Source organism: Antrostomus carolinensis, unplaced genomic scaffold, assembly GCF_000700745.2.
Source record: "Antrostomus carolinensis isolate BGI_N321 unplaced genomic scaffold, ASM70074v2 scaffold20801, whole genome shotgun sequence".
NCBI classification, from domain to species: Eukaryota; Metazoa; Chordata; class Aves; order Caprimulgiformes; family Caprimulgidae; genus Antrostomus; species Antrostomus carolinensis.
The window spans coordinates 32,129-43,381 of record NW_010295130.1 but is presented as its reverse complement, the minus strand read 5'-3'; the positions used below and the strand labels follow the sequence as shown (position 1 = coordinate 43,381).

Here is an 11,253-nt window from a genome sequence, read left to right as displayed (position 1 = left end):
TTGTTACGCTGCATCGAGTGACTCCTGCCCTGTGCTTGTTCGGTGGGGCTCTGTGAGAGCCCTGCATCACAGATGGTGCCTGCGTGCCCAGGGAGCAATGTAGGGTGGACTTGGCTGACAGAGTCTCTGGACAGAACCGTTAGACCGTAGGTGGCGTAGCTGGGCATGACTGTGGTATTTAGTCATGGGAAACTTGAGACTCATGACAGCTGTAATCCTGCGTAGTGGAGGCACTGGGTAAAATACTCTGTGTTTACAGGGTGGCAAATACAACATTAGGTGTGCTTAAGAAGCAGAACAGATACAGGTACTAATTCTGACCTGGATAGAATGCAAAACTTTAAAGCAAATTTGGAAAAGGAAAATGTACCAGGACAAGTAGACAGTCCCTCTGAAGACAGAAACATCAGTGAGAGATAGCTGTGAAGAGGCCTGCATGGCTGTAGATGTGCCCCTGGAGCAATTTCCAGTGGGGACAGGGAAGTGTTAACGTCACTGAAGGGTGTGGGTAAGTAGTTAGAAATGTTGCCTGTGGTTTTGATCACTCAAATTCAGGGAGAATGAGCTCAAACTAAGGTGTGTTCAGAAGGTGTCTATTAGGGTGATCTGGGAAGCACACAGGTGTTCAGAGGAGACTGGAGAGTTTGCTTAGCTTAGGAAAAGAATTGATAATACTGATATGTATATGTATATATATAGAGAGAGAAAACATCAAGAAGAAAAAAACTGCTATTTAGGCAGAAGAAGGTGCTATCACAGAACGAAAGGGGCAGAAATCCATGTGAGAAGAGGACTTGCTCACCAAGTGCTGGGAGCAGCCCTTCAGCAGCAAGAACAGGAAATCTGCTTCTTGTTTTTATCCTGTTAAATTTTTGCTGTCATTCCTCTGTATCTTTTTTTTTTTTTTTTTTTTTTTTTTTTTTTTTTTTTTAACCTATTTGTAGACTGTTAGTGACCCAGGAGACCCTTCCCATTTCTGTACTGAGTGTCCCTGTGTTCCCAGTTGGACTTTTACCACTGACTCACCGTCCCCTGTCAGGGACAGCAATCTCCCAGGAGAGCCCAGCAGCTGAGTGCAGCTGCCACGCCTGCTCAGGGGGAGCCCGCCCGCTGCTGCTGCTGCCATCACTTTACTGTGCTGGAGATGTGCTTGCTTAAAATGTTCAAAATCATACTTGGTACCAGATTTATAAGGGAGGGTAAACATTTGTTTTCCTCCCATTGAAAATATAGTACTGAATTTGATTTTGATCATATTAAGCATATTGTACAGTAGAAGTTTAATAAAGACTTGTGTGACACTGCAAAAAAATCCTAAAACTTAAGAACGTTGCTGATTCTCACACATCAGACTCTGGGTTGAGGGGTCTCATCATCTTCAGCTTGTCTGCTTCCATTTTCCACTTATGAGAAAGGGGAAAGCATGAACTTGTCATACAGAGATGAAGGGGAAAATACAAGAAATTCTATTTACCTTGTGGAAACAAAGGAGAAATTGAGTTCTTCTGAAATTCCTGTCATTTAATACTTTAGTTTTCAATTTTTTCTGAAATTACAGATAAGAAATCAGTTTAAGGATCTGATTAATAGACTTCTTCAGTCTTTCTTGAATGCCTTTCTTACTTTTGAATAATTTAAAATAAACCTCCACATAATTAGTTAAAAATAAGGGTGAATTTTGTGTGTAATGTATTAAGGTCCCAAAGCTGCTACTGAAACTGCTGCTCTTATGCCAAAACAAAATAAGCACTGAAAACAAAAAGTCAGGAATATCATAGGTCAGTTATGACAGGTGGAATTCATGCAGAAATTGCTAAGCCACAAAGTAATGTGATCTCTGGCCTTTTCTTCTGTGAGATGTGTTGGGAAATATAAGAAACAGATGTTCAGTGCGGAAATAACTTGTCTGTTGTTGTTTTAAGATGGAAATATTTGTTCAACAAATACTAGATTCCTTTCACTTACCAAGGAAACCAGAAATTATCTACTAAGTATTTTATTGTAAATAATATTCAGTAATTATTTAATGGTACTTTTATGCATTGTTTTACTTAAGTGGCTTTTTATTATTGTTTCAGTGTTGCTATTTTTTTTTGTCATGGTTAATTATTCATTATTCACATGATTTGTTTTTGTGCATGCTGCCTGTGTGTTATACACATTCTCCATTTGTTTTGACTTCCACAGCCAGAAAATATTGTCCTCACTCTTCAGGTAATACCTTTATAGTAGATGTACAGCTTTGAAAAGAAACTAACCATGTCTGTATGCTCTGCTTCTTTTAAAACATCCATAACCATTTTTAATGTTATTCTAAATTGTGTTTTTCCATCTAACCTATTTTAAAATTTATGTTGTCAAATAAATTATGAAATGTTCAGCTAACTAGAAAACAGTAATTCTTTTGCAAAATCTACCTAAATTGTTCTTCCAAGCATCTAGTTTGTATTCTTCAGAAGAGATAACAGCTTTTAACCAGCAGTTAATAAATTTTAAAAAATAGGTTTTATCCTAGAATTGGTAATTAGGTCAGAAATATGCAACTCTGCTAATGGTCATGGATGGTTGCTGTATCTGGATTAGTTGTTAATTTGGGATTGTGAAGAAGGGCATCAGCAAAGCTGGAACTGGAGCATGATTGATAGCTTGTGAGAAATTGTAACTTATTTTGCAGGACAATACACAGCCTCAATTTCATCCTTTTACTGCCAGGTTGCCCTTGTATTGTCAGATTTGTGAAACGGAAGAGGACTCAAAGTACTAGTGTGGGAATTAGTTCCCCAAAAATTGGGACAGGAAAGGAGAAGAGAGATCAGGGAAGAAGGACCACCGGGGCACGCCCACACTACGCTGCCTACCTCTGCGCACAGACACCTGCCCCATCCGGTTCTGGGTGTGTTGACTTGCGTTTGCCACAGAGGAAAACAGCACGGCCAGCTCCCAGCTTGTCCCCTGGAAGCCATGTAGCCTTGTGTGGGGCTGTGCCAAGGCTGCCTGGCCCAGCTCCTCCATCCTGGGGCACTTGCATTACTTCCAGCATAAAAGCTAGTTAGGGTATTGCATTGCATCCTTCTCTTTCACTCCTTCCAGCTTTTGAAAGAGTCCTTTTATTTGCTGCTGCTTTGCTGTTTGGCAGCAGAATAAATGTCTTTACCTGAGAGAGCTTAAAATCCACTTCTTCATGTTTTCCAGTCCCTAAGCAGTTTTTACTTCAGCAGTTTGGAGAAACCTCTGCCATTGCAATTGCTCATCTAGTGAAGTACTTCCCTTTGCGGTTCATTCAAATCTTTCCATTCATAACTGATTAAAAAGGAGAACAAGCTAAGCCTCCTCCCCCTTCCCCCCTCCCTTCCAGATGAAGTGTTGATCTAGTCAGCCTTGCTGACATTTGTGGAGCCTTTTTGGAAACAGATGTGAGAAATAGTAAATTTTTGGTCCAAGAAATCAAATGTATTCATTTTTAACCTATTTCAGTTGCGTTGATTCGCATTTGTTTCTTGTGAGTGTATTTCTCTCTCAGCACTCACTCCTGTAGTTTACCTAGCTAATACTCCAGCTAAATAATTCTTAGCTATCAGTATCTACAATGTTACATATCTTCTTGTTAGAAAAGTTGCCAGTTACTGACAAAATACACCAAGTCCGTAACCTTGATAACTTAGTAGATGGTTTAGTCTGTAGTTTGATTTTTAATTATTTGCTCTATATTGATTGCAGTTACTGTGTGATATCTATTACCACTATTTTTGTCTGAATTACAGGCCATCTACTATGAAATCGGTTTTATAGTCTCCGCAGCCTTGGGATTGCTATTTATTTTGTTACTGCCTCTTGTGGGACTTTGCTTCTGTATGTGTCGTTGCTGTGACAACTGTGGTGGGGAAATGCATCAAAGACAGAAGAAAAATGCTGACTGTCAGAGGAGCTGTTTTGCAACATTTCTTTTTGTTGCTTCTTTAATAATAAGGCAAGTGTAATAAAGAGAACAATATGAAGATTGGTATAGCACTAATTTTGCAGTGTCATATGACAAATAATGTTACTGTGTTAGCCTACAAGTGCAGAAATTATTTTATTAGACTAAGTAATATTGCTTATTAAAGGAAATGTGACTGCATTATCAAAATGCTGCTACCATTGCTATTTACAGGTCATTATGTTCTCACTTGAGAGGAATATAGGTGTGAAAGAACAACAAAAACTTTAATTTAGCAGATGAAGTTTTTGCCAGTCTCAGAATGACAACTGCAGAATGTTGCATTAAACTTAAAACAAGATGCTGTGTTCTGTGTTCAGTTACCATCCCATAGAGGTGTCACATACTACTTTGTTCTTGGTAGTGTAGTAGTGGTGAGAAAAACAATTGTGTGACCTCCTTCAGTATTTGCTGTCCCCCAGATTTTATTAGTTCAAAATAATGAGTTTCCTTTTGGACACTGAGTTTTTTAAACCATGCATGCACTCATTGTAAAATCCTGCAGTTCAGAGATGTTTTTGTGCTATTAGTGTTAGGAGATACCCCTGTTCTGTGCTGGGTGCGTAACGGGTGGTGATGGACTACAATCAGGACTTCTCTTTTCCTTATAGATACTCTCAAAATACATTGTTTGCTTTCAGTTGTTTTTTTTTTTATTTTTCTTCAACTTCTCAATATTTTCACCTGCCTACTATCCTTATTTTGTGACTATATTAAAAAAAAAAAAAATCAAGTATTTTGATGTCTGCTGGGTGACTGTTCAGTCAGGTGGGACTTACTTTGTCACTTCACTGTAATCTATAGGTTTTTTTTTTTCTTTTTGCTACTGTTTGTCATGGCAAATTGAGACCTTGCCTATGCTCAAATGTAGACCACACTGGTATCAGAGCATGCTCTTTTCTCCCAGGCATCACTAACAAACGTGACAATTAAGTATTCTGACGACCAGAAAGCTGAATGGTATTGTAGGTGGTAGGTGCATCTCTGCCATGATGACAGGACAAAAGTTCTTCATAGAACAATGGTGCCTCAAAGAAACTAAGTTACTAAATTACCTCTCAGCATGCCAAAACTGAAGGTAGCTCACAGAGCTGGCCAGCTATCTTTACACCACGTTGCAGGATGCTGTGTTGCAGGACACTACGTTCTGGTTATAATGGCTGAGGAATGTTGCCTGTCAGCAGAGAAGTTGAGATCATCCCCCTTGCTGGTCCTTTAACTTTTGCATTTGCTGCCAGCTATTGTTGTGGTATTAAGCATACCCAGCATTGGCAAATGCTTCTTCCCAGGTCGTGCCTGGGAGATCACTGATCCCTAGTAACATGCTTTCCAGGACTAAGGAAATTGCCTCTTTATCTCATCCTTTTTTATTTTTGTTCAAGACATCAGGAGTATCAGATGTTTACCCTAAGGGGGAATTGCCTGAGCTCTGTCTGCAGGTTTCCACAGGTGGATATAATCTCGTATGATTCCTCGGCTAAGTCTCTAATTCTGTGAGTGCTGTGCAAGGCAAGGTAGGACTTTACAGGGCTAATACTGCTGACCCCTGCCTGACTGAATGCTCAGGTCTCCAGTATGCCTCCGTACAAAGCAGGGTTCCACTGCCCTTCCTGGATTGTCTTTCACAAGGGAAGAGAAGATGCCGTGCCTGGATCTATTTATGTCCATGTCAGCTTGCTTGCTGCTTTGCTGAAACACAAACAGGCAGGCTTGTTGGTGGCTCTTGCCCCAAAGGAAAACTGGAGAAAGCCTGAGATTTACTTACAACTGTTTCTGCATTTGTTACGCTGTACTCAGACTAAGTCTCCTTGTGGATTTATTCTCTACTTTTCCCCTAAGTTACCATGTAGTTTCAGCTGAGATGGAAGATTTATCTGTAGTTGTTCTTTCCAAAACCACACATCTCAAGGACTGTACCACAGCTGCGTACATAAGCTGTGGTGATAACCAAAAGAGTTTAGTCCTGTGCAAGTGAAATGCTTAGGGCTGCTTGCAGACAGAGCCAGAAGAGCAAAAACTTGAATGATCTCTGCTAATCCAGGGTTACATGAAGATGTGCCATGAAATCACTGAGGTGGGTCCTCTCATTGTTTCGGTATAGTTTAAAGTTCATGCAGCACTGGGAGGTCTCTTGTGGGAGTATGTCTCCCAAACTCCTGCCAGGTGACTGGAACACCATAGACTCATTCACCGAGTGCTGTGGTGCTTCAAGAGATGCATTTAGCAGGGCACACGTCCATCAGAGGTCCCTGAACCCATGTCTCTGCCAGTGGAGCTTTGCTTTAAAGGCCCTCCAGTGGAACATACACGTGGACAGCTACTGGAGGGGATCAGAAGGATTTCTAGGAGATGGACTTCTTCAAGATGTACCACCTAAGTGTATCAGAACTTTGAAGAGCAGGAAACATGAGCCTTTTTTGTTTGTTTGTTTTAAAATGTAAATTTCTTTGGCTGGGAAAGACAGGTCAAATGCATGGTAGAGAGTATTAGTACGTGAAAGACACTAAACACAGAGCTTGCAATAGACTGAAAACTCCAGTAACACCAGGATGGATTTCCCATGTGTCAGCATGCAGGTTTGCACTGACGTGTATATGTTGTTGATGTAGAGTTTAGAAGATTTCAGCTAGTAGATTTGATTCATGAGGAACATTATTTCTTCTCTACTTTTCCACTGATAGAGTGCTCTGGTAATTAGGATGAGATTTTAATACTAAGTTTACTGGAATGGTGTGTAAAGGAAACACAAAGATGACAGAATTTTTTTTTCCATTAAAAAAAAAAAAAGTAGTTCTACTTAATTGTGCTCTCTGATGGTGAGGCATATGTGGGAACTATGCTTTCCTCAAGGAGAGCTATAAGCAAGTCAGAAATCTTGTGATTATGTACAAAATTGTTTCTCTTAAAATGAATAGCCCATGTGTCATTTCCAGTAGGTGCATTTTGTGTTCAATATATTTCTTTTGGTAGATTGAGTCAGAAATACATGTAGTGTTTTTGGTAATTCATAGACTTTATACAAGAATGTTGACATACAAAGTAGGATTCTATTGCTAAAGAGCACAGGATGTAGAAATAATCTGTCAAATATTTGATATTCCAAAATTATCATTAAAACAATTATGTGCTTTTCTTCAAAGGTTCACTGAGAGTTTATGGACAGAGAACTACTATTTCATTTTATTTCCTAGTCATCTGCAAGCTTAGGCAAACACACATTTTCTCTAGGAAAGAAATGCAATTTCATTGATTCTTCTACATCATAAAGACAAGGAAGGGACACTTGATTTTTAAGAGAGTGTACATTGCAATACCAAATGTGATACTAGTGATAGAAAGTGTCCTGCCTATTAGATAAAAAATACATAGTCAGTTTTCTGACCTTCCAAAAGAACTTGTGTTGTCCACAACTTCAAGAAAGAACTTAGATTATTGTGTATGAAACTAGAGAAAACGAAGTCTGAAGGAAGAGAATGATACTTGGTATCTTGGCAAGTACCTCATGCAGGCTTCATAGGAGGCCTCTTGGCTTTGTGAGATTGGTAGTGCATGTTCAGAACCTGGGAATCAACATTAGCTGAAAGGACTGGTGAAAAAGTTGGTACAGAAATCTCTAGCCTATTATTTTCTTACATTCATTATCTAGTAGTGAGGAAGGTTGCATTTCCTCAGTATGTAAATCTGTTCAGGGTTTCTGTTCCGTGACTTGAAATTTTTTGCAAGCAAAGCTGAAGGAAAAGCTTGGGTTCCCCCTGCAAGTGGATTAGTAAAATCTATATCAGTCTGTGAAACCTGGCAAGAAATTGAGTGTGGAATATCTGATTCCCATAGACAGTGTTTAAACAGTTCTTTAATCTGTTACAGAAAAGGCTTGTCCTTTTTATTCCTGTTTTATGCCTGTCTCCTTGTAGCTGCTTATTGAATGTTGACTCAAGGCTCGGTTATGTGATAAATAGATTTTTCCTCATGTTGTGTATTTGTTTAGTTACACTCAGAATGTAGTTGCAATTGTGCTGAGTGCCTTGTCTGCTTAAAGCATCTCCACTATCTTGTTTCCTCCCACTCCTTCCATTTAGGAGACTGAAGAGAAAAATGATTGTGCTGAAGTCTTATAAAGTACTGTTTTGTTAGCTTCCCATTGATCTTTCTGCTCTATGAGCATAACATTGAAAGGACATAAAAACACTGGCTGTCCAAAGAACAAGGATGTGGTTATAAACTCTGAACCTCAGAGTGATATACAAATGTTTACTTTTCCTAATTGCTTGAGGTAGTTTGTCTTCTGATTTAAAAAAAAAAAAAAAGTTTTAAAAACAATTACTATCACTGTAGAGTGAAAAGAAATAAATGCTGTGTGTGTCCAAAATGAAACCACTTACTTCTGCTTATGTTGAAAGTTAACATAACAGTTTCTTGGCATTTTATGCATTCTGAGTTCTCAGTTCCATAGATGGTAGCTGATGATAATGGATACTTGAGTGTTGCTCATAGTGGAAATAAAACTATGACATTTGCTGTTAGTTAAATAAGTAGTAAGATAAATGTTGGTGTCCCTTCATTCATTAGTGACTACTGGGAAGGTAATTAGCCAGTTTTGAAGACACAGCTGTGAAATTTTGAGTAGAGGAGCAATCTCTTTATGTCAGACTGTCATCTTGTTCTGAATTCTTTGGGGTATTGAGAAAAATGTTAGTAAAGCAATCCTAGCAGACCAGCACCTCTGGTATATAGTCTTGCCATCTCTCCCTGTATCATGCTCTGAAATAAGAATTTTCTTGCTGCGTGTATTTGTCAGAATTGCAAGAATTCTTGTGTTTGAGACCAGTTTTACTAGGAGAACAAGCCTTTACCTTGTTTGGGAAAGCTAAAACAGGGAAGACAAAATAGAGGTGAAGATTTGGTTTTGGATCAGTGATAGAAGGAGACAAGCATCCTCAGGATGTTTGCTGCTGTCTGCCAGGATATGCAAATCATGTTATACTAGGTACCCATTTGCTCTCCACCATCTCATTGCTCATTTGTATGGCTGTGTTATGGCTTCCTTTGAACATACATTCTTTGGAGCAAGAATTATACTTACCATATATGTTTTGCCCAGTTAGAGAGCCTGGTATGGGTTTTCTCTAAATCTTATTTAAAAACATTAAGATTTAGGTGTTCTTGACCCCCAACTCAGGAAGTTTGACAATCTGGGAGGAGTACAGTACCACTGGTCTTAGTGACTCCCTTCTCCTGTTGTTTGGATGTCCTTAATGGCCTTCCAGGGTGGTCCCTCTCTAGTAGTGAGCTGTGGTACTACAGGACAAAATACCACATGTGTCCTCCAGGAATTCCCTGTAAAGCACCTGACTGCAGCCTCTAGGCAGTGTTTGCCCTTCGGGGGTGTGTCATGCCTGTGTTCAGTGGATCTGCACTGTCTATCAGTTAAATCTGTGGAAAGTTAGTGCTTAACCGGTCAAGTAGGTTTGTAGTCAGCCTGTTTTTGAGGCTGTTACCACTCTGGTGGTTACTTTTGATTTTTCTAGTGCTTTTCTGAAAGGTTAGCTGTTCTGAATGTGAGATGTTTAAAACCAAAAATTCTTCCTTCTGTTTAAGTCTATTTTACACCTAAACTAAACAAAAATAAGCATCATGAGAGTGCTTTTGAAGCCTCTCATGGGACTTCTAATTGCCTTTTTACTTACTGTTTGCGCAGATCTGCGATGCTGTAATTAGAATTTTACAGTGGGGAATGATCAAATAGAAAATAATCAGTAACAGTGCTGAGTGGAATTCTAGCTCCCATTCCACCTTTAGTTTTACTATCAGGAAGTGCTTATATATTATTTTAACATTAAGGGGGACTGTTCTTGTGCTTTGAAAAGTTCTATACAATTCTGTAAATAAATCGGACCATTATGAGTAAATGTTGCTGAAGTTTTCAAATGTAAATATTTCTCTTTACAGTTATTTTAAAGCATTTGCTTGTAGCTGTGTCAAGGTTAATGATACTTGTAAAAGAGCCCAACATTTCTAAGTCTTGTACAGTTGATGTAGGCTATACACAATTTCTGACAGTATCAATAGCTGTACATTAATAACTTCTGAAGACTTTGAGTTAGCATCACTTTTTCCCTTCTTTTTTTGTTAGTAGTACAATATCAGCCCCTATGACTAATTCCTCTACTCTGCCTAATGGTGTATGTGAGAACGTTTAGTAAGAAAAAGAGAGTGTGACAATTTATTTTGATAATGTTGACACTTTTTGCTGTAATTTTTTTTATTCTTTTTTTATGTCAGAATGGGCATTTACAATAATAAATATCTATTATCTGTATTTTTTGTAGTGTTGGAGTGCTCTGTGCATATGCTGCCAACCAGCATTTAACTAATCAAGTCCGAGGATCAAAGAAACTGGTTACCAGTAATTTTAAAGATCTGAAAACTTTCCTTAACAACACTCCAGCGGTAAAGAATTTTTTGTTTATGGGGAATGGGAGTGGGAGGGAAGAGGTGTTGTGGAAAATAATTGCTTCTTTCTATTGGGTATAAATCACACTTGCAGTATTTTGTTTATTTGTGTGTCAGTCTCACAAAGTAGAATAAATGATGCAAGGTTAGACATTTTCTTGTAGCAGTAAATGTTTGGGAGTTATCCTGATGGATCAGCATTCTTTGAGCAACTTTTGAGCTGTACTCCTGAAGTATGCTGTGATGGTGCTTGTAGTCCCATTTCCTCCTACTAAACTAGTGTAGATTGCTAGAAGAAGGAGAATAATTTTGAAAAAAATATGGTTTTAAAGGGAATGCATATTAAAAAACAATAATGACAACTTGTATTTCTTGTTGCTCTTTGCTGTTTCCTTGTGTTTTGAACTTATTTGTATGTGCTCTGGGAGTGAGCTACAATAACTTCTTTTCCAGAAGTACTTTTGACTGTTTTTTCTTTAAACCTGTGTCATACTGTGCCATACTGAGCAGGAAAGATTCTCTCCTTTCTACTTTTCTTAAAGTCCCCAAAGCAGTCCTCTGCATATCTTCTTTTGCATTGAAAGAAAAACAAAAATTCTAGTAAGGAAGACTTGTAAACTTTCCCACATACAAATTTCAATTCTTTATGGATTAGGAGGGAAAAAAGTCCATCAGCCTTATTATCTTGGCTTTCATTAATTTTAATTAATTGAAATTAATGTAATTAATCTGTTTTACTTGCACATGACTGATAAATTAGAAATAGGTGGAATTCACACAATTATGTGGGATCCACAAATGTGGTAGCATCCCAGTCACAGTAACTC

General features: G+C 38.5%; 1 protein-coding gene across 1 annotated transcript in view; it reads left to right on the top strand.

The window, feature by feature from the left end:
• Positions 1-2,191: 2,191 nt before the first annotated feature.
• The window catches only part of PROM1 (prominin 1), a 36,870-nt gene continuing 27,808 nt past the window's right edge, over positions 2,192-11,253 (top strand). The window contains exons 1-3 of the mRNA XM_010177880.1: positions 2,192-2,214; positions 3,762-3,967; positions 10,303-10,423. Coding sequence (XP_010176182.1) covers positions 3,852-3,967; positions 10,303-10,423 — 237 coding nt within the window. The 5' untranslated portion in view covers positions 2,192-2,214; positions 3,762-3,851. The remainder of the gene's footprint in view (positions 2,215-3,761; positions 3,968-10,302; positions 10,424-11,253) is intronic.